At 40.3% G+C, this 25,611-nt stretch overlaps 1 protein-coding gene across 1 annotated transcript; it reads left to right on the forward strand.

Moving 5' to 3' along the window:
* Positions 1-1,490: 1,490 nt before the first annotated feature.
* LOC109876449 (solute carrier family 40 member 1) lies at positions 1,491-17,985 on the forward strand. The gene is made up of 8 exons (XM_031811806.1): positions 1,491-1,593; positions 9,875-9,942; positions 10,172-10,331; positions 10,936-11,051; positions 11,463-11,589; positions 11,845-12,101; positions 14,323-15,001; positions 16,050-17,985. The coding sequence occupies exons 1-8, from the start codon at positions 1,491-1,493 to the stop codon at positions 16,313-16,315; spliced, it is 1,776 nt and encodes a 591-aa protein (XP_031667666.1). The 3' UTR covers positions 16,316-17,985.
* The last annotated feature ends 7,626 nt before the right edge of the window (positions 17,986-25,611 follow it).

The following is a 25,611-nucleotide window of genomic DNA, read 5'->3' on the forward strand; positions in this document are numbered from 1 at the left end:
GATAGGCTAATTGACATCATTTGAGTCAATTGGAGGTGTACCTGTGGATGTATTTCAAGGCCTACCTTCAAACTCAGTGCTTCTTTGCCTGACAACATGGTTAAATCAAAAGAAATCAGCCAAGACCTCAGAAAACAAATTGTAGACCTCAACAAGTCTGGTTCATCCTTGGGAGAAATTTCCAAACATCTGAAGGTACCACATTCAACTGTACAAACAATAGTAAGCAAGTATATTACACACCATGGGACCACGCAGCCGTCATACCGCTCAGGAAGGAGACGTGTTCTGTCTCCTAGAGATGAACGTACTTTGGTGCGAAAATCAATCCCAGAACAACAGCAAAGGACCTTGTGAAGATGCTGGAGGAAACAAGTTCAAAAGTATCTATATCCACAGTAAAACGAGTCCTATATTAACATAACCTGAAAGGCAGCTCAGCAAGGAAGAAGCCACTGCTCCAAAACTACCATAAAAAAAGCCAGACTACGGTTTGCAACTGCACATGGGGACAAAGATCATACTTTTTGGAGAATTGCCCTCTGGTCTGATGAAACAAAAATAGAACTGTTTGGCCATAATGACCATCGTTATATTTGGAGGAAAAAGAGGGATGCTTGCAAGCCGAAGAATACCATCCCAACCGTGAAGCACAGGGGTGGCAGCATCATGTTGTGGGGGTGCTTTACTGCAGGAGGGACTGGTGCACTTCGCAAAATACATGGCATCACGAGGGAGGAAAATTATGTGGATATGTTGAAGCAACATCTCAAGACACAAGACAGTCAGGAAGTTAAAGCTTGGTCGCAAATGGGTCTCCCAAATGGACAATGACCTCAAGCATACTTCCAAAGTTGTGGAAAAATGGCTTAAGGACAACAAAGTCAAGGTATTGGAGTGGTCATCACAAAGTCCTGACCTCAATCCTATAGAAATTTGTGGGCAGAACTGAAAAAGCGTGTGCAAGCAAGGAGGCCGACAAACCTGACTCAGTTACACCAGCTCTGTCAGGAGGAATGGACCAACATTCACCCAACTTATTGTGGGAAGCTTGTGGAAGGCTACCCGAAACATTTGATCCAAGTTAAACCTTTATAAGGCAATGCGACCAAATACTAATTGAGTGTATGTAAACTTCTGACTCACTGGGAATGTGATGAAAGAAATAAAAGCTGAAATAAATCTCTACTATTATTCTGACATTTCACATTCTTAAAATAAAGTGATGATCCTGACCTAAGGAAGGGAATTTTCACTAGGATTAAATGTCAGGAATTGTGAAAGACTGTTTAAATGTATTTGTATGTAAACTTAAACGGTAAATGTAAACTTTCAACTTCAACTGTATGTTCAAGTTCAGTTGAGTTGAGCAGGCCCATTCTTAACTCTACTAGTTCCATTAAGTTGACAAGACCCTTCTGGATTCTTGTACAGTAGTTGTATGACCTCTGACCCCTTACCGGTGACCTGGTTTGGACTCTGTACAGGCAATGTCCCTGCGAGCAGACGCAGCCCAGTGTGGAGGGGTGGTGGTGGAGCTTGAGTCTGATGACATCAGGGAGGCTCGGGCCAGGAAGGCCAGGAGTACAACAGGTCAGCTTGTCTATTGCGGGAGTGGAGAGAGAGAGATGACCAGGAGTTTACCCTGACCTCATGACCTGACAATACAACTACACAGCTATTACTTAATGATGATGTAACAACACGTTGTGATTGTCGGAACCACAGTGTTACATTTATATAGGTATTAGAGCAATTCAATATAAAGTGCTAGGTGTAAGAGCAACTTAATGTAAAGTGCTAGGTGTAAGAGCAACTTAATGTAAAGTGCTAGGTGTAAGAGCTACTTAATGTAAAGTGCTAGGTGTAAGAGCAACTTAATATAAAGTGCTAGGTGTAAGAGCAACTTAATGTAAAGTGCTAGGTGTAAGAGCAACTTAATGTAAAGTGCTAGGTGTAAGAGCAACTTAATGTAAAGTGCTAGGTGTAAGAGCTACTTAATGTAAAGTGTTAGGTGTAAGAGCAACTTAATGTAAAGTGCTAGGTGTATGAGCTACTTAATGTAAAGTGTTAGGTGTAAGAGCAACTTAATGTAAAGTGCTAGGTGTAAGAGCAATTCAATATAAAGTGCTAGGTGTAAGAGCAACTTAATATAAAGTGCTAGGTGTAAGAGCAACTTAATGTAAAGTGCTAGGTGTAAGAGCTACTTAATGTAAAGTGCTAGGTGTAAGAGCAACTTAATATAAAGTGCTAGGTGTAAGAGCAACTTAATATAAAGTGCTAGGTGTAAGAGCAACTTAATGTAAAGTGCTAGGTGTAAGAGCAACTTAATGTAAAGTGCTAGGTGTAAGAGCTACTTAATGTAAAGTGTTAGGTGTAAGAGCAACTTAATGTAAAGTGCTAGGTGTATGAGCTACTTAATGTAAAGTGTTAGGTGTAAGAGCAACTTAATGTAAAGTGCTAGGTGTAAGAGCAATTCAATATAAAGTGCTAGGTGTAAGAGCAACTTAATATAAAGTGCTAGGTGTAAGAGCAACTTAATGTAAAGTGCTAGGTGTAAGAGCTACTTAATGTAAAGTGCTAGGTGTATGAGCTACTTAATGTAAAGTGCTAGGTGTATGAGCTACTTAATGTAAAGTGTTAGGTGTAAGAGCAACTTAATGTAAAGTGCTAGGTGTAAGAGCAACTTAATGTAAAGTGTTAGGTGTAAGAGCAACTTAATGTAAAGTGTTAGGTGTATGAGCTACTTAATGTAAAGTGTTAGGTGTAAGAGCAACTTAATGTAAAGTGTTAGGTGTAAGAGCAACTTAATGTAAAGTGTTAGGTGTAAGAGCAACTTAATGTAAAGTGTTAGGTGTAAGAGCAACTTAATGTAAAGTGTTAGGTGTAAGAGCAACTTAATGTAAAGTGTTAGGTGTATGAGCTACTTAATGTAAAGTGTTAGGTGTAAGAGCAACTTAATGTAAAGTGTTAGGTGTATGAGCTACTTAATGTAAAGTGTTAGGTGTATGAGCTACTTAATGTAAAGTGTTAGGTGTAAGAGCAACTTAATGTAAAGTGCTAGGTGTAAGAGCAACTTAATGTAAAGTGTTAGGTGTATGAGCTACTTAATGTAAAGTGTTAGGTGTAAGAGCAACTTAATGTAAAGTGTTAGGTGTATGAGCTACTTAATGTAAAGTGTTAGGTGTAAGAGCAACTTAATGTAAAGTGCTAGGTGTAAGAGCAACTTAATGTAAAGTGCTAGGTGTATGAGCTACTTAATGTAAAGTGTTCGGTGTTAAAGTAACTTAATGTAAAGTGTTAGGTGTTAGAGTAACTTAATGTAAAGTGTTAGGTGTATGAGCCACTAAACGTAAAGTGTTAGGTGTTAGAGCAACTTAATGTAAAGTGTTAGGTGTATGAGCTACTTAATGTAAAGTGTTAGGTGTATGAGCTACTTAATGTAAAGTGTTAGGTGTAAGAGCAACTTAATGTAAAGTGCTAGGTGTATGAGCTACTTAATGTAAAGTGTTCGGTGTTAAAGTAACTTAATGTAAAGTGTTAGGTGTTAGAGTAACTTAATGTAAAGTGTTAGGTGTATGAGCCACTAAACGTAAAGTGTTAGGTGTTAGAGCAACTTAATGTAAAGTGTTAGGTGTATGAGCTACTTAATGTAAAGTGTTAGGTGTATGAGCTACTTAATGTAAAGTGTTAGGTGTTAAAGTAACTTAATGTAAAGTGTTAGGTGTTAAAGTAACTTAATGTAAAGTGTTAGGTGTACGAGCTACTTAATTTAAAGTGTTAGGTGTTAGAGTAAATTAATGTAAAGTGTTAGATGTTAGAGTAACTTAATGTAAAGTGTTAGGTGTTAGAGTAACTTAATGTAAAGTGCTAGGTGTACGAGCTACTTAATGTAAAGTGTTAGGTGTTAGAGTAACTTAATGTAAAGTGTTAGGTGTTAGAGTAACTTAATGTAAAGTGTTAGGTGTACGAGCTACTTAATGTAAAGTGTTAGGTGTTAGAGTAACTTAATGTAAAGTGTTAGGTGTTAGAGTAACTTAATGTAAAGTGTTAGGTGTTAGAGTAACTTAATGTAAAGTGTTAGGTGTATGAGCTACTTAATGTAAAGTGTTAGGTGTTAGAGTAACTTAATGTAAAGTGTTAGGTGTTAGAGTAACTTAATGTAAAGTGTTAGGTGTTAGAGTAACTTAATGTAAAGTTTTAGGTGTACGATCTACTTAATGTAGAATGTTAGGTATAAGAGCAACTTAATGTAGTGTTTAGTTGTAAGAGCTGCTTAATGTAGAATGTTAGGTATAAGAGCAACTTAATGTAGTGTTTAGTTGTAAGAGCTGCTTAATGTAAAGTGCTAGGCATAAGAGCTACTTAATGTAACGTGTTAAGTATAAGAGCAACTTAATGTAACGTGTTACAGTAGGTGTAAGATAACTTAATGTAAAGTGTTAGGCATAATAAGAGCTACTTAATGTAAAGTGTTAGGTGTAAGAGCTACTTAATGTAAAGTGCTAGGTGTAAGAGCTACTTAATGTAAAGTGCTAGGTGTAAGAGCTACTTAATGTAAAGTGTTAGGTGTAAGAGCTACTTAATGTAAAGTGCTAGGTGTAAGAGCTACTTAATGTAAAGTGTTAGGTGTAAGAGCAACTTAATATAAAGTGCTAGGTGTATGAGCTACTTAATGTAAAGTGCTAGGTGTAAGAGCTACTTAATGTAAAGTGTTAGGTGTAAGAGCAACTTAATGTAAAGTGCTAGGTGTATGAGCTACTTAATGTAAAGTGTTAGGTGTAAGAGCAACTTAATGTAAAGTGCTAGGTGTAAGAGCAATTCAATATAAAGTGCTAGGTGTAAGAGCAACTTAATATAAAGTGCTAGGTGTAAGAGCAACTTAATGTAAAGTGCTAGGTGTAAGAGCTACTTAATGTAAAGTGCTAGGTGTATGAGCTACTTAATGTAAAGTGCTAGGTGTATGAGCTACTTAATGTAAAGTGTTAGGTGTAAGAGCAACTTAATGTAAAGTGCTAGGTGTAAGAGCAACTTAATGTAAAGTGTTAGGTGTAAGAGCAACTTAATGTAAAGTGTTAGGTGTATGAGCTACTTAATGTAAAGTGTTAGGTGTAAGAGCAACTTAATGTAAAGTGTTAGGTGTAAGAGCAACTTAATGTAAAGTGTTAGGTGTAAGAGCAACTTAATGTAAAGTGTTAGGTGTAAGAGCAACTTAATGTAAAGTGTTAGGTGTAAGAGCAACTTAATGTAAAGTGTTAGGTGTATGAGCTACTTAATGTAAAGTGTTAGGTGTAAGAGCAACTTAATGTAAAGTGTTAGGTGTATGAGCTACTTAATGTAAAGTGTTAGGTGTATGAGCTACTTAATGTAAAGTGTTAGGTGTAAGAGCAACTTAATGTAAAGTGTTAGGTGTAAGAGCAACTTAATGTAAAGTGTTAGGTGTATGAGCTACTTAATGTAAAGTGTTAGGTGTAAGAGCAACTTAATGTAAAGTGCTAGGTGTAAGAGCAACTTAATGTAAAGTGCTAGGTGTATGAGCTACTTAATGTAAAGTGTTCGGTGTTAAAGTAACTTAATGTAAAGTGTTAGGTGTTAGAGTAACTTAATGTAAAGTGTTAGGTGTATGAGCCACTAAACGTAAAGTGTTAGGTGTTAGAGCAACTTAATGTAAAGTGTTAGGTGTATGAGCTACTTAATGTAAAGTGTTAGGTGTATGAGCTACTTAATGTAAAGTGTTAGGTGTTAAAGTAACTTAATGTAAAGTGTTAGATGTTAGAGTAACTTAATGTAAAGTGTTAGGTGTTAGAGTAACTTAATGTAAAGTGCTAGGTGTACGAGCTACTTAATGTAAAGTGTTAGGTGTTAGAGTAACTTAATGTAAAGTGTTAGGTGTTAGAGTAACTTAATGTAAAGTGTTAGGTGTACGAGCAACTTAATGTAAAGTGTTAGGTGTAAGAGCAACTTAATGTAAAGTGTTAGGTGTATGAGCTACTTAATGTAAAGTGTTAGGTGTAAGAGCAACTTAATGTAAAGTGTTAGGTGTAAGAGCAACTTAATGTAAAGTGTTAGGTGTAAGAGCAACTTAATGTAAAGTGTTAGGTGTAAGAGCAACTTAATGTAAAGTGTTAGGTGTAAGAGCAACTTAATGTAAAGTGTTAGGTGTATGAGCTACTTAATGTAAAGTGTTAGGTGTATGAGCTACTTAATGTAAAGTGTTAGGTGTAAGAGCAACTTAATGTAAAGTGCTAGGTGTAAGAGCAACTTAATGTAAAGTGTTAGGTGTATGAGCTACTTAATGTAAAGTGTTAGGTGTAAGAGCAACTTAATGTAAAGTGTTAGGTGTATGAGCTACTTAATGTAAAGTGTTAGGTGTAAGAGCAACTTAATGTAAAGTGCTAGGTGTAAGAGCAACTTAATGTAAAGTGCTAGGTGTATGAGCTACTTAATGTAAAGTGTTCGGTGTTAAAGTAACTTAATGTAAAGTGTTAGGTGTTAGAGTAACTTAATGTAAAGTGTTAGGTGTATGAGCCACTAAACGTAAAGTGTTAGGTGTTAGAGCAACTTAATGTAAAGTGTTAGGTGTATGAGCTACTTAATGTAAAGTGTTAGGTGTATGAGCTACTTAATGTAAAGTGTTAGGTGTAAGAGCAACTTAATGTAAAGTGCTAGGTGTATGAGCTACTTAATGTAAAGTGTTCGGTGTTAAAGTAACTTAATGTAAAGTGTTAGGTGTTAGAGTAACTTAATGTAAAGTGTTAGGTGTATGAGCCACTAAACGTAAAGTGTTAGGTGTTAGAGCAACTTAATGTAAAGTGTTAGGTGTATGAGCTACTTAATGTAAAGTGTTAGGTGTATGAGCTACTTAATGTAAAGTGTTAGGTGTTAAAGTAACTTAATGTAAAGTGTTAGGTGTTAAAGTAACTTAATGTAAAGTGTTAGGTGTACGAGCTACTTAATTTAAAGTGTTAGGTGTTAGAGTAAATTAATGTAAAGTGTTAGATGTTAGAGTAACTTAATGTAAAGTGTTAGGTGTTAGAGTAACTTAATGTAAAGTGCTAGGTGTACGAGCTACTTAATGTAAAGTGTTAGGTGTTAGAGTAACTTAATGTAAAGTGTTAGGTGTTAGAGTAACTTAATGTAAAGTGTTAGGTGTACGAGCTACTTAATGTAAAGTGTTAGGTGTTAGAGTAACTTAATGTAAAGTGTTAGGTGTTAGAGTAACTTAATGTAAAGTGTTAGGTGTTAGAGTAACTTAATGTAAAGTGTTAGGTGTATGAGCTACTTAATGTAAAGTGTTAGGTGTTAGAGTAACTTAATGTAAAGTGTTAGGTGTTAGAGTAACTTAATGTAAAGTGTTAGGTGTTAGAGTAACTTAATGTAAGGTTTTAGGTGTACGATCTACTTAATGTAGAATGTTAGGTATAAGAGCAACTTAATGTAGTGTTTAGTTGTAAGAGCTGCTTAATGTAGAATGTTAGGTATAAGAGCAACTTAATGTAGTGTTTAGTTGTAAGAGCTGCTTAATGTAAAGTGCTAGGCATAAGAGCTACTTAATGTAACGTGTTAAGTATAAGAGCAACTTAATGTAACGTGTTACAGTAGGTGTAAGATAACTTAATGTAAAGTGTTAGGCATAATAAGAGCTACTTAATGTAAAGTGTTAGGTGTAAGAGCTACTTAATGTAAAGTGCTAGGTGTAAGAGCTACTTAATGTAAAGTGCTAGGTGTAAGAGCTACTTAATGTAAAGTGTTAGGTGTAAGAGCTACTTAATGTAAAGTGCTAGGTGTAAGAGCTACTTAATGTAAAGTGTTAGGTGTAAGAGCAACTTAATATAAAGTGCTAGGTGTATGAGCTACTTAATGTAAAGTGCTAGGTGTAAGAGCTACTTAATGTAAAGTGTTAGGTGTAAGAGCTACTTAATGTAAAGTGCTAGGTGTATGAGCTACTTAATGTAAAGTGTTAGGTGTAAGAGCAACTTAATGTAAAGTGCTAGGTGTAAGAGCAATTCAATATAAAGTGCTAGGTGTAAGAGCAACTTAATATAAAGTGCTAGGTGTAAGAGCAACTTAATGTAAAGTGCTAGGTGTAAGAGCTACTTAATGTAAAGTGCTAGGTGTATGAGCTACTTAATGTAAAGTGCTAGGTGTATGAGCTACTTAATGTAAAGTGTTAGGTGTAAGAGCAACTTAATGTAAAGTGCTAGGTGTAAGAGCAACTTAATGTAAAGTGTTAGGTGTAAGAGCAACTTAATGTAAAGTGTTAGGTGTATGAGCTACTTAATGTAAAGTGTTAGGTGTAAGAGCAACTTAATGTAAAGTGTTAGGTGTAAGAGCAACTTAATGTAAAGTGTTAGGTGTAAGAGCAACTTAATGTAAAGTGTTAGGTGTAAGAGCAACTTAATGTAAAGTGTTAGGTGTAAGAGCAACTTAATGTAAAGTGTTAGGTGTATGAGCTACTTAATGTAAAGTGTTAGGTGTAAGAGCAACTTAATGTAAAGTGTTAGGTGTATGAGCTACTTAATGTAAAGTGTTAGGTGTATGAGCTACTTAATGTAAAGTGTTAGGTGTAAGAGCAACTTAATGTAAAGTGTTAGGTGTAAGAGCAACTTAATGTAAAGTGTTAGGTGTATGAGCTACTTAATGTAAAGTGTTAGGTGTAAGAGCAACTTAATGTAAAGTGCTAGGTGTAAGAGCAACTTAATGTAAAGTGCTAGGTGTATGAGCTACTTAATGTAAAGTGTTCGGTGTTAAAGTAACTTAATGTAAAGTGTTAGGTGTTAGAGTAACTTAATGTAAAGTGTTAGGTGTATGAGCCACTAAACGTAAAGTGTTAGGTGTTAGAGCAACTTAATGTAAAGTGTTAGGTGTATGAGCTACTTAATGTAAAGTGTTAGGTGTATGAGCTACTTAATGTAAAGTGTTAGGTGTTAAAGTAACTTAATGTAAAGTGTTAGATGTTAGAGTAACTTAATGTAAAGTGTTAGGTGTTAGAGTAACTTAATGTAAAGTGCTAGGTGTACGAGCTACTTAATGTAAAGTGTTAGGTGTTAGAGTAACTTAATGTAAAGTGTTAGGTGTTAGAGTAACTTAATGTAAAGTGTTAGGTGTACGAGCTACTTAATGTAAAGTGTTAGGTGTTAGAGTAACTTAATGTAAAGTGTTAGGTGTTAGAGTAACTTAATGTAAAGTGTTAGGTGTTAGAGTAACTTAATGTAAAGTGTTAGGTGTTAGAGTAACTTAATGTAAAGTGTTAGGTGTATGAGCTACTTAATGTAAAGTGTTAGGTGTTAGAGTAACTTAATGTAAAGTGTTAGGTGTTAGAGTAACTTAATGTAAAGTGTTAGGTGTTAGAGTAACTTAATGTAAAGTTTTAGGTGTACGATCTACTTAATGTAGAATGTTAGGTATAAGAGCAACTTAATGTAGTGTTTAGTTGTAAGAGCTGCTTAATGTAAAGTGCTAGGCATAAGAGCTACTTAATGTAACGTGTTAAGTATAAGAGCAACTTAATGTAACGTGTTACAGTAGGTGTAAGATAACTTAATGTAAAGTGTTAGGCATAATAAGAGCTACTTAATGTAAAGTGTTAGGTGTACGATCTACTTAATGTAAAGTGTTAGGTATAAGAGCTACTTAATGTAAAGTGTTAGGTATAAGAGCTACTGAATGTAAAGTGTTAGGTGTAAGAGCAACTTAATGCTTTTGTTTTCTGATCAGAACACATCCTGGTCCTAAATATGTTCAAACATACTCTGATGCCCAGTGCTTAATGTTTTCCAGCTATAGATACAGAATGTGTCCTGTAGACTCATAATGATGTTATCTCTGGTTATTGTTCATGTTACTGTGTGTCTCTGCTGAACATACTCACCAGGGTCAGCCCTCATCTACCTCAGGGGCCCTAAATTCCTGATCTACGTCAGTGGGGCACTGTCCATGTGGGTAAGAAGCCTTTTCATGTAACAACAATGGGTAAGGGAGCTACAAAGCCATACCGGCTGGACACTATAAGGTTTATGTCATCAACCTGGTAGTGTCTTGCAAATCAATGAAAGATGGACATACTTTCCATTTCTCTTTAAGCCCTTTACCCCTAGAAAGAGGAAAGATCTAAAAGCCAAAAGCTGAAAACGTTCTTCTCCGTCATGATGACTATTTGTCTTTCTAATAGGGTGACCGTATGTGGCACTTTGCCATTTCGGTGTTCCTGATCGAGCTGTATGGACGTAACCTGCTGCTGACCGCAATATTCGGCTTGGTGGTGGCGGGGTCAGTGCTGCTGTTAGGGGCGTTGATTGGGGACTGGGTTGACCGCAACCCCAGGAACAAAGGTTAGACCAACAATAATTTATATTTACAGCTATAGGGACTGACATCTAGTCCCAAATGGCACCCTAAAGGTACTGCAATATAATAGGGAATAGGATGCTATTTGGGACACAGTCCTAATTGCCTGCCTCTGCCTCACATGGGCACTCTGCAGTTCAAACAGTAACAAAGTTGCATCCTACCACTATTTTGGTAAATTGCTGAGGGATTTGGCTGGATAAATGTAACCACTCACAACTTCATAGATAGAGCTATGGATGCAAGTACTGACCATCCATGAGATGAACATTATAGTTTTATTCATGTTTTTTAAGCTATACAGAGTTAGTTTACAATTACAAAGTAAAACAAGTGTATATTTGGGGATCTAATGGGGTACAACAGATGATCTAAGCTCATGAGTCATTTATAAGTAATATTATTTTAGAATCAATGGCTATAATCATTACTTTAAAAGTCCAAAAATGAATGTACTATGGCAACTGCAGAATGCCCCTTTAAGACCAATGATACATTTATGGTTCTGTAGAAGTCTTTATGGTTCTCTGAAATGCATTGTCCCAGAATATTTTAGAGTCTTAGTTTCTTTTCCCTCCTTGGTTTTAGTGGCGCATGCATCCTTGTTGGTTCAGAACATTTCAGTGACGGTGTGTAGCATTGTGCTGATGTTGGTCTTCTTATATAAACAGTGGATTGAGAGCATTTGGGATGGCTGGTTAACTGTGAGTATATTTTTCATTTTCTCTCCCATACTGTCTAAACTCTCATGATGTGAACCAACAGTATGTTTTGGAATCAGATATGGATTGAAATAGTATTTGTATCCTTTCAAAGACTTTATCTGCACTTGATTGAGTTTGCCTGGTGCAATGGAACCAATGGAATAGTCCTAAAATGACAAACCCCACCCATCCAGTGCTCCAGGCATGCTCCATCAAACGCTCAATGTACTTGAAAGAAAATGAATACTATTTAAACCGAGGTCTGTTGAGAATCAGGCTAGATATATTATTGCAAACTGCTATTTCACCTGCACTGTTCTGTGTCCATGTTGTTGCTGCTGCTGTTCTGAGCCTCCTGCTGCTCTGTGCTGTCATGTGTAGTAACGTGTTGCATCACAAAACTTACACAAGGTGGTTTGTTATACGGTGGTGATCGTCCTGGCAGATGTGGCTAACCTAGCAAGCACAGCGCTGACCATCGCCATCCAGAGGGACTGGATTGTGGTTATCACTGGATACAACCGGGGGCACCTCGCTGGTGAGACTGGCAGACCTGCCACACACTATTACATCACAAGGGATTGTTGTTTCTGTTTCAGCTGCTGAACTGGCTGCTGGTTAAAGCACTTCAAGGTTATCAGACACTCTATGTATTTAGTTTATCTAGGATGTATCACATGCATTACAATAGAGGCAGTTTGATAATGTAGCCATTAGTAAAGCTGGTAACACAGATACCATATCACCACAACCAAACTAAACCCTGTACCTTTTGGTTGATTCTCATCTGAAGGGATGAATGCTACCATGCGGCGCATCGATCAGGTGACCAACATCCTGGCACCGCTGGCGGTGGGACAGGTCATGACCCTGGCCTCCAACGTGATCGGCTGCGGTTTCATCCTGGGCTGGAACCTGGTGTCCCTCATCGTGGAGTTTATCTTCCTGTCACGGGTCTACCGCATTGTCCCGGCGCTGTCCGTCAAACCACCTGCGCCCGAGGATGACCAGGCCTCCCTGGAGAGACCAGCAGAGAGGACGGAGGGACTGGTGGAGAGGAGGGGGTCACAAGGTCAGTGTCCTGTTGTCCTGGTCACTGTGTGACTACTTCAGTAGTTGAGTTGGTAAAGTATAGTGGATCTTCCAACCTGTTTCATCCAACTTTACAGTGAAGCATAGCTTTACTTTACAGTAAAAATGAATATAGAGTATTGTTAGTAGCATGACTGATGCTTGTCCTCTCAGTAGATCATTGTTAGTAGCTTGACTGATGCTTGTCCTCTCAGGAGATCATTGTTAGTAGCATGACTGATGCTTGTCCTCTCCCTCCTAGTAGATCATTGTTAGTAGCATGACTGATGCTTGTCCTCTCAGTAGATCATTGTTAGTAGCTTGACTGATGCTTGTCCTCTCCCTCCTAGTAGATCATTGTTAGTAGCATGACTGATGCTTGTCCTCTCCCTCCTAGTAGATCATAGTTAGTAGCATGACTGATGCTTGTCCTCTCAGTAGATCATTGTTAGTAGCTTGACTGATGCTTGTCCTCTCCCTCCTAGTAGATCATTGTTAGTAGCATGACTGATGCTTGTCCTCTCAGTAGATCATTGTTAGTAGCTTGACTGATGCTTGTCCTCTCCCTCTCAGTAGATCATTGTTAGTAGCTTGACTGATGCTTGTCCTCTCAATAGATCATTGTTAGTAGCTTCACTGATGCTTGTCCTCTCAGTAGATTATTGTTAGTAGCTTGACTGATGCTTGTCCTCTCCCTCTCAGTAGATCATTGTTAGTAGCATGACTGATGCTTGTCCTCTCAGTAGATTATTGTTAGTAGCTTGACTGATGCTTGTCCTCTCAGTAGATCATTGTTAGTATCATAACTGATGCTTGATCTCTCAGTAGATCATTGTTAGTATCATGACTGATACTTGTCCTCTCAGTAGATCATTGTTAGTAGCTTGACTGATGCTTGTCCTCTCAGTAGATCATTGTTAGTATCATGACTGATGCTTGTCCTCACCCTCTCCGTAGATCATTGTTAGTATCATGACTGATGCTTGTCCTCACCCTCTCAGTAGATCATTGTTAGTAGCATGACTGATGCTTGTCCTCACCCTCTCCGTAGAGCATTGTTAGTAGCTTGACTGATGCTTGTCCTCTCCCTCTCAGTAGATCATTGTTAGTAGCATGACTGATGCTTGTCCTCTCAGTAGATCATTGTTAGTAGCTTGACTGATGCTTGTCCTCTCAGTAGATCATTGTTAGTATCATAACTGATGCTTGATCTCTCAGTAGATCATTGTTAGTATCATGACTGATGCTTGTCCTCACCCTCTCCGTAGATCATTGTTAGTATCATGACTGATGCTTGTCCTCACCCTCTCAGTAGATCATTGTTAGTAGCATGACTGATGCTTGTCCTCACCCTCTCCGTAGAGCATTGTTAGTAGCTTGACTGATGCTTGTCCTCTCCCTCTCAGTAGATCATTGTTAGTAGCATGACTGATGCTTGTCCTCTCAGTAGATCATTGTTAGTAGCTTGACTGATGCTTGTCCTCTCAGTAGATCATTGTTAGTATCATGACTGATGCTTGTCCTCACCCTCTCCGTAGATCATTGTTAGTATCATGACTGATGCTTGTCCTCACCCTCTCAGTAGATCATTGTTAGTAGCATGACTGATGCTTGTCCTCTCAGTAGATCATTGTTAGTATCATAACTGATGCTTGTCCTCTCCCTCTCAGTAGATCATTGTTAGTAGCATGACTGATGCTTGTCCTCTCAGTAGATCATTGTTAGTATCTTGACTGATGCTTGTCCTCTCCCTCTCAGTAGATCATTGTTAGTAGCATGACTGATGCTTGTCCTCTCAGTAGATCATTGTTAGTATCTTGACTGATGCTTGTCCTCTCAGTAGATCATTGTTAGTATCTTGACTGATGCTTGTCCTCTCCCTCCTAGTAGATCATTGTTAGTAGCATGACTGATGCTTGTCCTCTCAGTAGATCATTGTTAGTATCTTGACTGATGCTTGTCCTCTCCCTCTCAGTAGATCATTGTTAGTAGCATGACTGATGCTTGTCTTCTCAGTAGATCATTGTTAGTAGCATGACTGATGCTTGTCTTCTCAGTAGATCATTGTTAGTAGCTTGACTGATGCTTGTCCTCTCAGGAGATCATTGTTAGTAGCATGACTGATGCTTGTCCTCTCAGGAGATCATTGTTAGTAGCTTGACTTATGCTTGTCCTCTCCCTCTCAGTAGAGCATAGTGAGGTGGTGACATCAGCCCCGGGCCTCAGTGATGACGACATGAGCCTGAACCTCAATGAGATCACCAACCTGCCTCTGTGTTTTGGACGCTTCCGCTGGCTGCTGAGCACCTGTAAGGACGGCTGGAGGGCCTACTACCGCCAGGATGTCTTCCTGGCTGGGATGGGCCTGGCCTTCCTCTACACAACTGTCCTGGGCTTCGACTGCATCACCACGGGCTACGCCTACACCCAGGGCATCAGTGGCTCCCTGCTCAGTCTGCTGATGGGGGTCTCGGCTATAACAGGCCTCATGGGCACCATCATGTTCACCAAGCTGAGGAAGGCCTACGGTTTAGTCAACACAGGCATCATCTCCAGCTGTCTCCATCTTTGCTGTCTGCTGCTGTGTGTGTGTTCTGTGTTCGCCCCCGGCAGCCCCATGGACCTCCGCCTGCTCAGGCCCTTCCTGGACGCCAACGCCAACTCAACGTTGTCGGCGGCCGGGGGGATGGTGGAGGGCCAGAAGCAGAAACACACCTACCCGATGCGGGGTGGCATTAATCAGCCGCTGCTGCCCGACCGCTCGTCCATCCACTGGACCAACAACACGGTGCTGTTTGAGAATATGCCATCAGGCATGGAGCCAGACTCCTACATCTCTATAATCCTGCTGTTCTTGGGGGTCATCACAGCACGCATCGGTGAGTAAGAGGGACGAGCAGACCCAGGCCCTTCACAATTGGATTGAGTTGCTGATCCACAGCTTAACAATAGCAACTGTATTATGCATTTTTCTAACATAGGCTGTGGGTATTCAGTTCTTTTGAAACTCAACAGGGAATTAGTTCAAATAGTGTTGGAAGATAATTATTTTTCTATTATACCGGAATACTTTTACCAGTTTTGATGACAGAGTGTGGGGGTCTATCTATATAGACTATAGTATAGTGGTCTATCTATATAGACTATAGTTTTTATTTAATTATTTTTATTTTACCTTTATTTAACCAGGTAAGCTAGTTGAGAACAAGTTCTCATTTGCAACTGCGACCTGACCAAGATAAAGCAAAGCAGTTCGACACATACAACAACACAGAGTTACACATGGAATAAACAAAACAAACAGTCAATAATACAGTAGAACAAAATAAAATAAAAAGTCTATATACAGTGAGTGTAAATGAGGTAAGATAAGGGAGTTAAGGCAATAAATAGGCCATATTGGTGAAGTAATTACAATATAGCAATTAAACACTGGAATGGTAGATCGGCAGAAGATGAATGTGCAGGTAGAGATACTGGGGTGCAAAGGAGCAAAATAAATAAATAAATACTAGTATGAGGTAGGTAGATAGATGGGCTGTTTACAGATAGGCTAAGTACAGGTGCAGTGATCTGTAAAATGCTCTGACAGCTGGTGCTTAAAGCTAGTGAGGGAGATGTAAGTCTCCAGCTTCAGAGATGTTTGCAATTCGTTCCAGTATAGTATAGTGGTCAATCTGTATAGATCATAGTCTAGTAGTCTATCTATATAGACCATAGTGTAGTAGTCTATCTGTATAGATCATAGTCTAGTAGTCTATCTGTATAGACTATAGTATAGTGGTCAATCTGTATAGACCATAGTGTAGTAGTCTATCTGTATAGACCATAGTCTAGTAGTCTATCTGTATAGACCATAGTGTAGTAGTCTATCTGTATAGACCAAAGCAACCACTGACCATTGTCTGTGTATCCTGTGTGTTCCAGGTCTGTGGTCCTTTGACCTGACCGTGACCCAGCTGCTTCAGGAGAACATCTGTGAGTCAGAACGTGGTGTGGTCAACGGGGTCCAGAGCTCCATGAACTACTTGATGGACCTTCTCCACTTCATCATGGTCATCTCTGCTCCACAGCCCCAGCACTTTGGCATCCTGGTCATCATCTCTGTACTGTTCATCACCACAGGACACACAATGTACTTCCTATACGCACGCAAAGCCAAGAGGAAACCTGCTGGATGCCTGGACACGTAGGGAGGCCGTGCGGCTTTCCGCGACAAAGCATGTGCCCAAAGACTCCACTCTGCCTGCGCCTGCCTGTGAAATGAATGTCTCTTCTCTCTTGTTCCCTCTGCGCTCTCATTGCTAGGCAACAATACAATACCGTAACACTCCTTCCCCACCATCCAGCCATTCATTCATTACAGCACAACACAGCAAGTGTCTGTCGTGTCCTCCCCAACCTGGTTGCTATCTCCCTGCATGGTCAGGTGTAGTACGGCCAAGTGCTAAGGTACAGTAACAAACTAGAACTTAGGTTAACTTAAGTAAGATCTACCTTTTCCCTTCTGTACATAGGTTGAGGTGGTTGCAACAGATGCGGTGTTGGTCCCCTGCCGTGGTAGGTTCTCACACCTTAGTGTTGGTCCTCTACCATGGTAGGTTCTCCCACCGTAGTGTTGGTCCCCTGCCATGGTAGGTTCTCCCACCTTAGTGTTGGTCTCCTACCGTGGTAGGTTCTCCCACCTTAGTGTTGGTCCTCTACCATGGTAGGTTCTCCCACCGTAGTGTTGGTCCCCTACCGTGGTAGGTTCTCCCACCTTAGGGTTGGTCCCCTACCGTGGTAGGTTCTCCCACCTCAGGAAAAGGGCACAGAGGGCAGGCTGAGGCAGCAGCAGCAGAACACACCGTTCCAGCAATTTTGGATTACTGCAAGAGCTTCATTACGGCAGTCTGTTGACCTACCCAGAGTTTGGATGGGAATTGGATGGATGGATTGATGTATTTTTCTAACCCTCACACAGTAAAGAACTGGGCATGGTGAAGCAGGTGACAGTAACAAAAAGAAGAAGAAACAACTTTAACAAGTGGCAAACATGTTACTGCTCCGTCCACTTGGAAATCCAGGAAGTCCAAAAGGAAAACTAAAGGGAAGTTGGTGTCAGATTGTGAGATACTGAAGATTATAAAGGAGACCCCCTTGATGGACAGAAGAGGAAGGCTGTAGTGTCATCTTCTCCTGGTCTGTTTCTCTGTGGATGAATCAGGCAGACATGTGCCTAGCTTTCAAATCAATCACTAAGACGCATTTCAGTGCCTATTGATTAACACATTATATCATTAAAAAAAGATATAATTTAAACCGGATCGCAGGAACATATCATCAGAGCATAAAGATAGTAAGAAAAAACAAACATGCATTGAAATCAGAGGAAACCAAAATGACCATAATTGCTTGTGTACTTAGATAACTGACAATAGCTTCCAAATTGTAAATGCTTTTCCTTCACATAGAAACAGAGTGATATTAATGCAGTTTGACAAATTTATAGCAAACAGATTTTTACTTCCTCTTTCATTTTGTGACCTGTTTTGAGATCAGTGTTTAGTAGATTGATAGGTCTATATGATTCTGGATTAAGGCAGTGTTGTATTACACTAGAACACCTACGCATCCTGTTTCCTTGTTGTTCTCATGAACTAAAACCTTACCTCAGTACAGTACAAGAAAACCGTGTTTGAAAAACTGACTTGGACATGTCTCTCAGCTATGTACGGCCATCTCCTTTCTGTACAGTGGTAATCCAATCAAAGTTGATCTCGTTGCCATGCAAACAGCACCACATTACAATTTATTTGTTTTTCTATCATATTTTCCTGTGACGTATTGTTCACTTACATCTATAATTTGTTGTCCTTTTCTGTTTCAGACTGTTATTTATGATGACAATAAACACGGATTAAGATGTCTTTGTATTTTGACTTGAAATGTTTTGTTACCAACATTTCCCTCTATTCACCAAAGCTCATTTCGAACTGATTTGGATGTCTAAAAGTCATAGTTATGATGAGTCCAGGGGGTTTCTGGGAGTTTTTCAGTCACGAGTTCCGTACATTTCCAATAATTCTGAGAGCACATGAACGCAGCATCATAAACGACAGTCAGTATACAGTTCATGTACTGTACTACGTTTCATCCAGGAAGAGGCTCCAAAACGCCCCTCACTGCCAAGCACCGAACAGGTCTGCCTCTGACCCTACCCAGTCCCAGTTAATCCCCTCCATAAATAAAGAAGAATAGGCTGCCTCATGACTCTAACCATATTAATAAAGGCACCGTTTCAACCTTCCTGAGTTAATGTTCTAGTTGGATCCTTTCCCAGATCATAGGCTGCCTCATGACTCTAACCATATTAATACTGCCTGTCCCTTGTGGATCTTGTGCATATTTAATGGCGACATTTCCCAGATCTTGGCTCCCATACTGGCATAAGGCATTAGAGATTCTGCTGACGGGATCTTACTGAGCATTTTGACCGCTGGAGAGAAGACAGGATGTTCAGAAATAGAACCACAGGTGAAGCCCCGTCCCCAATTAATCAGGAAGTAGGAAGTAGGCCTAGTGCCACCGCCTAGTGCCATCTCTCGCTCTATATCACAGAGCGAGAGAGAGCGAGAGAGAGGAGAGAGAGAGAGAGAGAGAGAGAGAGAGAGAGAGAGAGAGAGAGAGAGAGATGAAGAGCAAAAAGAGAGAGAGATGAAGAGGGAGAGATAGAAAGATAGACAGAGAGAGAGAGGAAGAGGAAAGAGGAAGAACAGGAGGAGATCAGGCTGTGGCAATTATCTCAACACTCTTTTCTTTGTAGTATAATTGCCTGAGGCAAATTCACCTGCAATGACTCTCATGGCCAGCAGAGGTCAATGTCACTCTGGGATGTCAAGTACAAAAAATCTCAAAGTAAAGCTGTCAATTGGGATTGCTAGGGCAGTGTGCAATATCACCCAACAATATACCCAATTTAATGCTGGAGTGGATCCTCACAGGTGCTAAACTCTCAGGGGCTGTCACAAGCTGTCAGAGGTGATTATTCTGGTCAGGGATGGATTTATCTTCGGGACACAGACTAACGAGGCCTTGCATGTGGACTATCCAACAGCCTATGTTCTGTTCAGTTTGAGAAGGAGAGTGTGAAGATCATGAGGAGGACCGGAGGTCAACTTTGATAGCTTGCCACTACTATAAATGATTTGATTAAAAACAATATGTTTCTTACCCATGATGTATTTATCAGAGTTATTGACATCACAATAAGACAGATTCAAGTAACTCACATCGTGGTGCTGAAACTTGAAGCAGCAGCCGCAGCACAATCAATCAGAAATGGAGAGCTCAGAGTGCTGAAAGAAGGCAAATTCAAGTAGTCATAATTCATTTAAACCATCTTCATTTGAACTAGACTTTACTAACAACAAGAGGGCTTTGTGTTGAAGCCTATTTCTTCCTATTTAAGAAAAAGGAGGTAGGCCTACCTGTTTGACAAACAAAATTAGGCTTTTGACTGCTATATCCATTGATTTGTAGGTCAATTCCTCCACCAACCATGCCCTCTTTAAATAGCCTACCTGTCAGTTGAAGGGCTGTTAAGATAAAACCAAGGCGCCAATTGAGAGGGTATGAGAGGGTATGCGAGGGTATGAGACGGTATGAGAGGGTATGAGAGGGTATGAGAGGGTGTGAGAGGGTATGAGAGGGTATGAGAAGGTATGAGAGGGTATGAGAGGGTATGAGAAGGTATGAGAGGGTGTGAGAGGGTATGAGAGGGTAGGAGAAGGTATGAGAGGGTATGAGAGGGTATGAGAGGGTATGAGAAGGTATGAGAGGGTATGAGAGGGTGTGGGAGGGTATGAGAGGGTATGAGAAGGTATGAGAGGGTATGAGAGGGTATGAGAAGGTATGAGAGGGTATGAGATTGTATGAGAGGGTGTGAGAGGGTATGAGAGGGTATGCGAGGGTATGAGAAGGTATGAGAGGGTATGAGAGGGTGTGAGAGGGTATGAGAGGGTATGAGAGGGTATGAGAGGGTGTGAGAGGGTATGAGAGGGTATGAGAGGGTGTGAGAGGGTATGAGAGGGTATGAGAGGGTATGAGAGGGTGTGAGAGGGTATGAGAGGGTATGAGAGGGTATGAGAGGGTATGAGAGGGTGTGAGAGGGTGTGAGAGGGTATGAGAGGGTATGAGAGGGTGGGAGAGGGTGTGAGAGGGTATGAGAGGGTGTGAGAGGGTATGAGAAGGTATGAGAGGGTGTGAGAGGGTATGAGAGGGTATGAGAGGGTATGAGAGGGTGTGAGAGGGTATGAGAGGGTATGAGAGGGTATGAGAGGGTGTGAGAGGGTATGAGAGGGTATGAGAGGGTATGAGAGGGTATGAGAGGGTGTGAGAGGGTGTGAGAGGGTATGAGAGGGTATGAGAGGGTGGGAGAGGGTGTGAGAGGGTATGAGAGGGTGTGAGAGGGTATGAGAGGGTATGAGAGGGTATGCGAGGGTGTGAGAGGGTATGAGAGGGTATGAGAGGGTATGCGAGGGTGTGAGAGGGTATGAGAGGGTATGAGAGGGTATGCGAGGGTGTGAGAGGGTATGAGAGGGTATGAGAGGGTATGAGAGGGTATGCGAGGGTGTGAGAGGGTATGAGAGGGTATGAGAGGGTATGAGTGGGTATGCCATAGGCCTACTTTTAAAAAAAGAAAATGGCAAAAAGCACACGCCTCCCCTTTTTTATCTTACGGATACGATTATATGAAGTGATCTGTAAGAGCACTTTGATCCGTAATGCTTTCTGATAGAAATATGCACGTGACTCAAATGCATATGGGGATATCATTGTTTACTTTCTTTGACATTCAGAGGCCGAGCTACAACCTTCTATAACCGAGGAGACCAAAAATGGACTTTGCTTTGGAAGTAATCTAACAATTACAATCTTTTTTTTTGTTATTCACTTTCTGTATGTAAAATAGAATATGTTTAAACCCAGACAGCTTTTAGAGAAACACTTGGGACCTTCTCTCATTGTGTTAAACCACAGAAGAAGAGTAGCCAGAAGTTAAAGCTTACATTTTTCTGCGTCGGTAGGTTCTACTCTGTCCGTTGTGGAAAGGTAAGCCTAACTTTTGAAAGTACCATGTTCAGATTCCTAATGACTTCTCAGATGTAATTATTTGCAAACAGGAACAGTTTCATTGCAAACAAGACACACTGATTTGGCGTTGGAGAAATATGACAAGATGAACACACTCTGTCCATTCTTGGCCTGTAATTTGGGTAATGTGTGTGGGCAATCTTCTGGCCCGCAGCCTGGGCACTATCAAAATTCCTGGGCTGCCATGTAATGCTTCCTGGACGAAGAGCAGTTTGTAAAACTCTTGAAACTCTAAGACTGGCCTGTCCAAGAAGGGAGGGTAAATGGTGAACATGTTCTCTGCTATCCACTTTATGTTTGGTTTATAATTTTGGATATAGACAAGGGCATTTTGTTTCAAGCGTTCGGGGAGGGTTTAGGTCAAATATATTTTTGCTGAAGGGAGGAACAATCCACTTTCATTTCAGAGAGATCTGACTTTCTCCATGTAACCCTTATTCTAAATAACTTCCTTGGAGGAGCATTGGGCTGTTTCAAACCCAGAAGAGACACAACTTTATAGCCAAGTGAACACAGCAGGGTTAGATTACGGTTTTAGACCAGTGATGTACTGTAACCAGTGAACACAGCAGGGTTAGATTACGGTCTTAGACCAATGATGTACTGTAACCAGAGAACACAGCAGGGTTAGATTACGGTCTTAGACCAATGATGTACTGTAACCAGTGAACACAGCAGGGTTAGATTACGGTCTTAGACCAATGATGTACTGTAACCAGTGAACACAGCAGGGTTAGATCACGGTCTTAGACCAATGATGTACTGTAACCAGTGAACACAGCAGGGTTAGATGATGGTTTTAGACCAATGATGTACTGTAACCAGGGAACTTGAAACTGCACTTGCACACTAGCACTGTTGTACTTTGTGTAGTTTATTTAATGATCTCGAGGATTATGTGCTCCTGATGGTTTCGGTTTCTCTCTCTCTCTCCCCTGCCTTAGAAACTGTGTCAGTATCAGTATATGAAGTCAGTGGGGACGTTCCAAATGGCACCCTATTCCTTATATAGTAGTGCACTTTATAGGGAATATGGTGCTGTTTGGGATGCACAGATTGCTGTCCTTGGTGCTTTGTCTCAGGGAGGAAACCTTCACCAGGAGGGATAAGGAAGGGAAGGTGAAGAGAATGGATAAGGAAGTCAGTTTGGTTTTAGATTCCTTTCCCTCTGAGTGACTTCACCAGTCCTGACTAGCCTGCACCCACGTCACATGATCACCCTGACATGTCTCCACCTGTTCTATGCTTTTCTGTTTTTAAATCATGAATTATAAACGATCATTTTAAATCATAAATTAGTACTTTCTGGAATCTGGTGTTGCCTCAATATTCATGTCAGAGTACAGCAAGTGTCAGGATAAGTTCAAAGTGGTAAGCTACTGTACAGACAGACAGACTGTAATGTCTTTCGTTCCCGACCCCCAAGTTGTAGATGTGAAGTCTTAAAGAAGCGATGTGCTGCAGAGGGTGAGGACATTCTCTCTCTGTGTCTCCAAATGGCACCCCAGTATAAACGCAATACAACGACTAAACACATGGACCTATGGTCAAAACAAGTGCACTACATAGGGAATAGGGTGCCATTAGATATGTAGTGTCTGTCTCTTTAGATTGTGTTTGTCTCCAGACAGGCCTAAGGAGAAGCACCACAGGGAGGGAGAGTGTATCCAGGGAGATACTTCACATGAAGGTCCTGGAGAGACTCCATCCACAGTGAAAAGAGGCGTGCTAGGATGTATGTTCTGTAGTCTGTCACTTTCTGAGCCTGTTTCTACTGTTGAAGTCTTTAAAGATATTCTCAGCTACTTTTTTATACTTTTTAGCCAGTAGTTCTGAAAGTAGTGCCCACGAGACAAAAGTCATCTCTGAAAATGGTGTACTACGTCACAAATGTGCAGATATGTGCAAGATGTCATTGTTTTCTCTCTCACTGTGCATCTTGCTAGCTGTCACTTAAATGCAGAGGGGCTGGAGCACAATGGCTGAAACTCAAATTGCTAGGAGGCTGGCTCACATGTGGGTACATGTAGCTAATTGACATGTAGCTAATTGACATGTAGCTAATTGACATGTAGCTAATTGAGCTTAAAACATTAATTTTGCTCATAAATTATGCATGTATGAGCTACAAATTGACACATCCAGCCCAAAGCGGAAGGTTAAAAAAATACTTACTAGTCGCAACAGTACCGCAGCATGTCTTTAATAACTGAAATGTAATTATTCACTGGAGGAAAGATACAGTCTCACATTCACTCCAATACTAACTGTTGAGGAATGGCTTGGCGTATCTAGACTCATGCCATTGCAGGGATAAACACTTTATGTAAGAATGCTTGGTATGTCATTTTAGGAACATGTATCCAAGATGGATGTTTTACACCCCAAAATGTTCACACAGAAATCTATTTTAACTCCCTAATCTGATTTGGATTCAATCATCCTCACTGCCATCCTAACACACAGTTATGGTATAGACTAAATATACAAAATATTAAGAACACCTGCTCTTTCCATGATATAGACTGACCAGGTGAATCCAGGTGAAAGCCATGATCCCTTATTGATGTCACTTGTTAAATCCACTTCAATCAGTGTAGATGAAGGGGAGGAGACACGTTAAAGAAGGATTTGTAAGCCTTGAGACAATTGAGATATGGATTGTGTACTGTATGTGTACCATTCAGAGAGGGCAAGACTAAATATATAAGTGCCTTTGAACGGGGTATGGTAGCACAGTAGGTGCCAGGTGCACTTGGTTTGTGTCAAGATCTGCAACGCTGCTGGGTTTTTCCACACTCAACAGTTTCCCGTGTGTATCAAGAATCGTCCACCACCCAAAGGACATTCAGCCAACTTGACCAAAATGTAGGAAGCAATGGAGTCAACATGGGCCAGCATCCCTGTGGAACGCTTTGGACACCTTGTAGAGTCCATGCCCAGATGAATTGAGGCTGTTCTGAGGGCACAACTCAATAATAGGAAGGTGTTCTTAATGTTTTGTACACTAACTGTACTTTTGGTACTTGATTAAGTCAGCACATGGTCTACCACATCTAAGACATACAAGTTAGACTGTGTTAATTAAGAGGGTAGTAATGATATCCTTGTGGCTCTATAGTTAGACTGTGTTAATTAAGAGGGTAATTCTAATATCCTCATGGCTCTATAGTCAGACTGTGTTAATTAAGAGGGTAGTAATGATATCCTTGTGGTTCTATAGTTAGACTGTGTTAATAAAGAGAGCAGTAATGATATCCTTGTGGCTCTATAGTTAGACTGTGCTAATAAGAGGGTAGTAATGATATCCTTGTGGCTCTATAGTTATACTTGGTAAGGATCCAACCCTTTTTTTCAATCTTCGCCTAAAGTTACATACCCAAATCTAACTGCCTGTAGCTCAGGCCCTGAAGCAAGGATATGCATGCATCCATATTTAAAAGGAAACACTTTGAAGTTTGTGGAAATGTGAAATTGATGTAGGAGAATATAACACAATAGATCCGGTAAAAGATAATACAACGTTTTTTTGTTGTACCATCATCTTTGAAATGCAAGAGAAAGGCCATAATGTATTATTCCAGCCCAGGCGCAATTTAGATTTTGGCCACTAGATGGCAGCAGTGTATGTGCAAAGTTTAAAACTGATCCAATGAACCATTGCATATCTGTTCAAAATGTTGAATCAAGACTGCCCAAATGTGCCTAACTGGTTAATTATTATAAAGTTCATCATTATGCACTCTCCTCAAACAATAGTATGGTGTTCTTTCACTGTAATAGCTACTGTAAATTGTTAGATTAACAACAACAATTCTTAGATTACTGTAAATTAGATTAACAAGAATTTAAGCTTTCTGTCCATATCAGATATGTCTTTGTTCTGGGATTTTTTTTTGTTACTTTCAACCCCATTCTAATCACATTAGCCTACGTTAGCTCAACCGATCCCGGGACACCGATCCCGTAGAGGTTAATTAAGAGGTAGTAATGATATCCTTGTGGCCCTATAGTTAGACTGGTCAAAATGAGTGCACTATGTAGGGAATAGGGTGCAATTTGAGACAAAGGGCTCTGCATTTGCATGAATACCTGGGGGATATGGCATAGTCTTTTCCTCATCCTCCACTGAGTCTGCTCACAGACTACTCCTTCTCTTCCTCCACTGAGTCTGCTCACAGACTACTCCTCCTCCTCTTCCACTGAGTCTGCTCACAGACTACTCCTCCTCATCTTCCACTGAGTCTGCTCACAGACTACTCCTCCTCATCTTCCACTGAGTCTGCTCACAGACTACTCCTCCTCCTCCTCCACTGAGTCTGCTCACAGACTACTCCTCCTCCTCTTCCACTGA

This window comes from Oncorhynchus kisutch, unplaced genomic scaffold (genome assembly GCF_002021735.2).
Source record: "Oncorhynchus kisutch isolate 150728-3 unplaced genomic scaffold, Okis_V2 Okis02a-Okis13b_hom, whole genome shotgun sequence".
Lineage (NCBI taxonomy): Eukaryota > Metazoa > Chordata > Actinopteri > Salmoniformes > Salmonidae > Oncorhynchus > Oncorhynchus kisutch.

What these genes read in the sequence shown, in the direction of transcription:
- LOC109876449 (XM_031811806.1), top strand. Translation starts at nt 1,491, where the DNA reads ATGTCCCTGCGAGCAGACGCAGCCCAGTGTGGAGGGGTGGTGGTGGAG. An exon ending in CAGAGAGGACGGAGGGACTG is followed by an intron (nt 12,102 to 14,322) that starts GTGGAGAGGAGG and finishes GAGCATAGTGAG; the next exon opens with GTGGTGACATCAGCCCCGGG. An exon ending in GGTCATCACAGCACGCATCG is followed by an intron (nt 15,002 to 16,049) that starts GTGAGTAAGAGG and finishes TGTGTGTTCCAG; the next exon opens with GTCTGTGGTCCTTTGACCTG.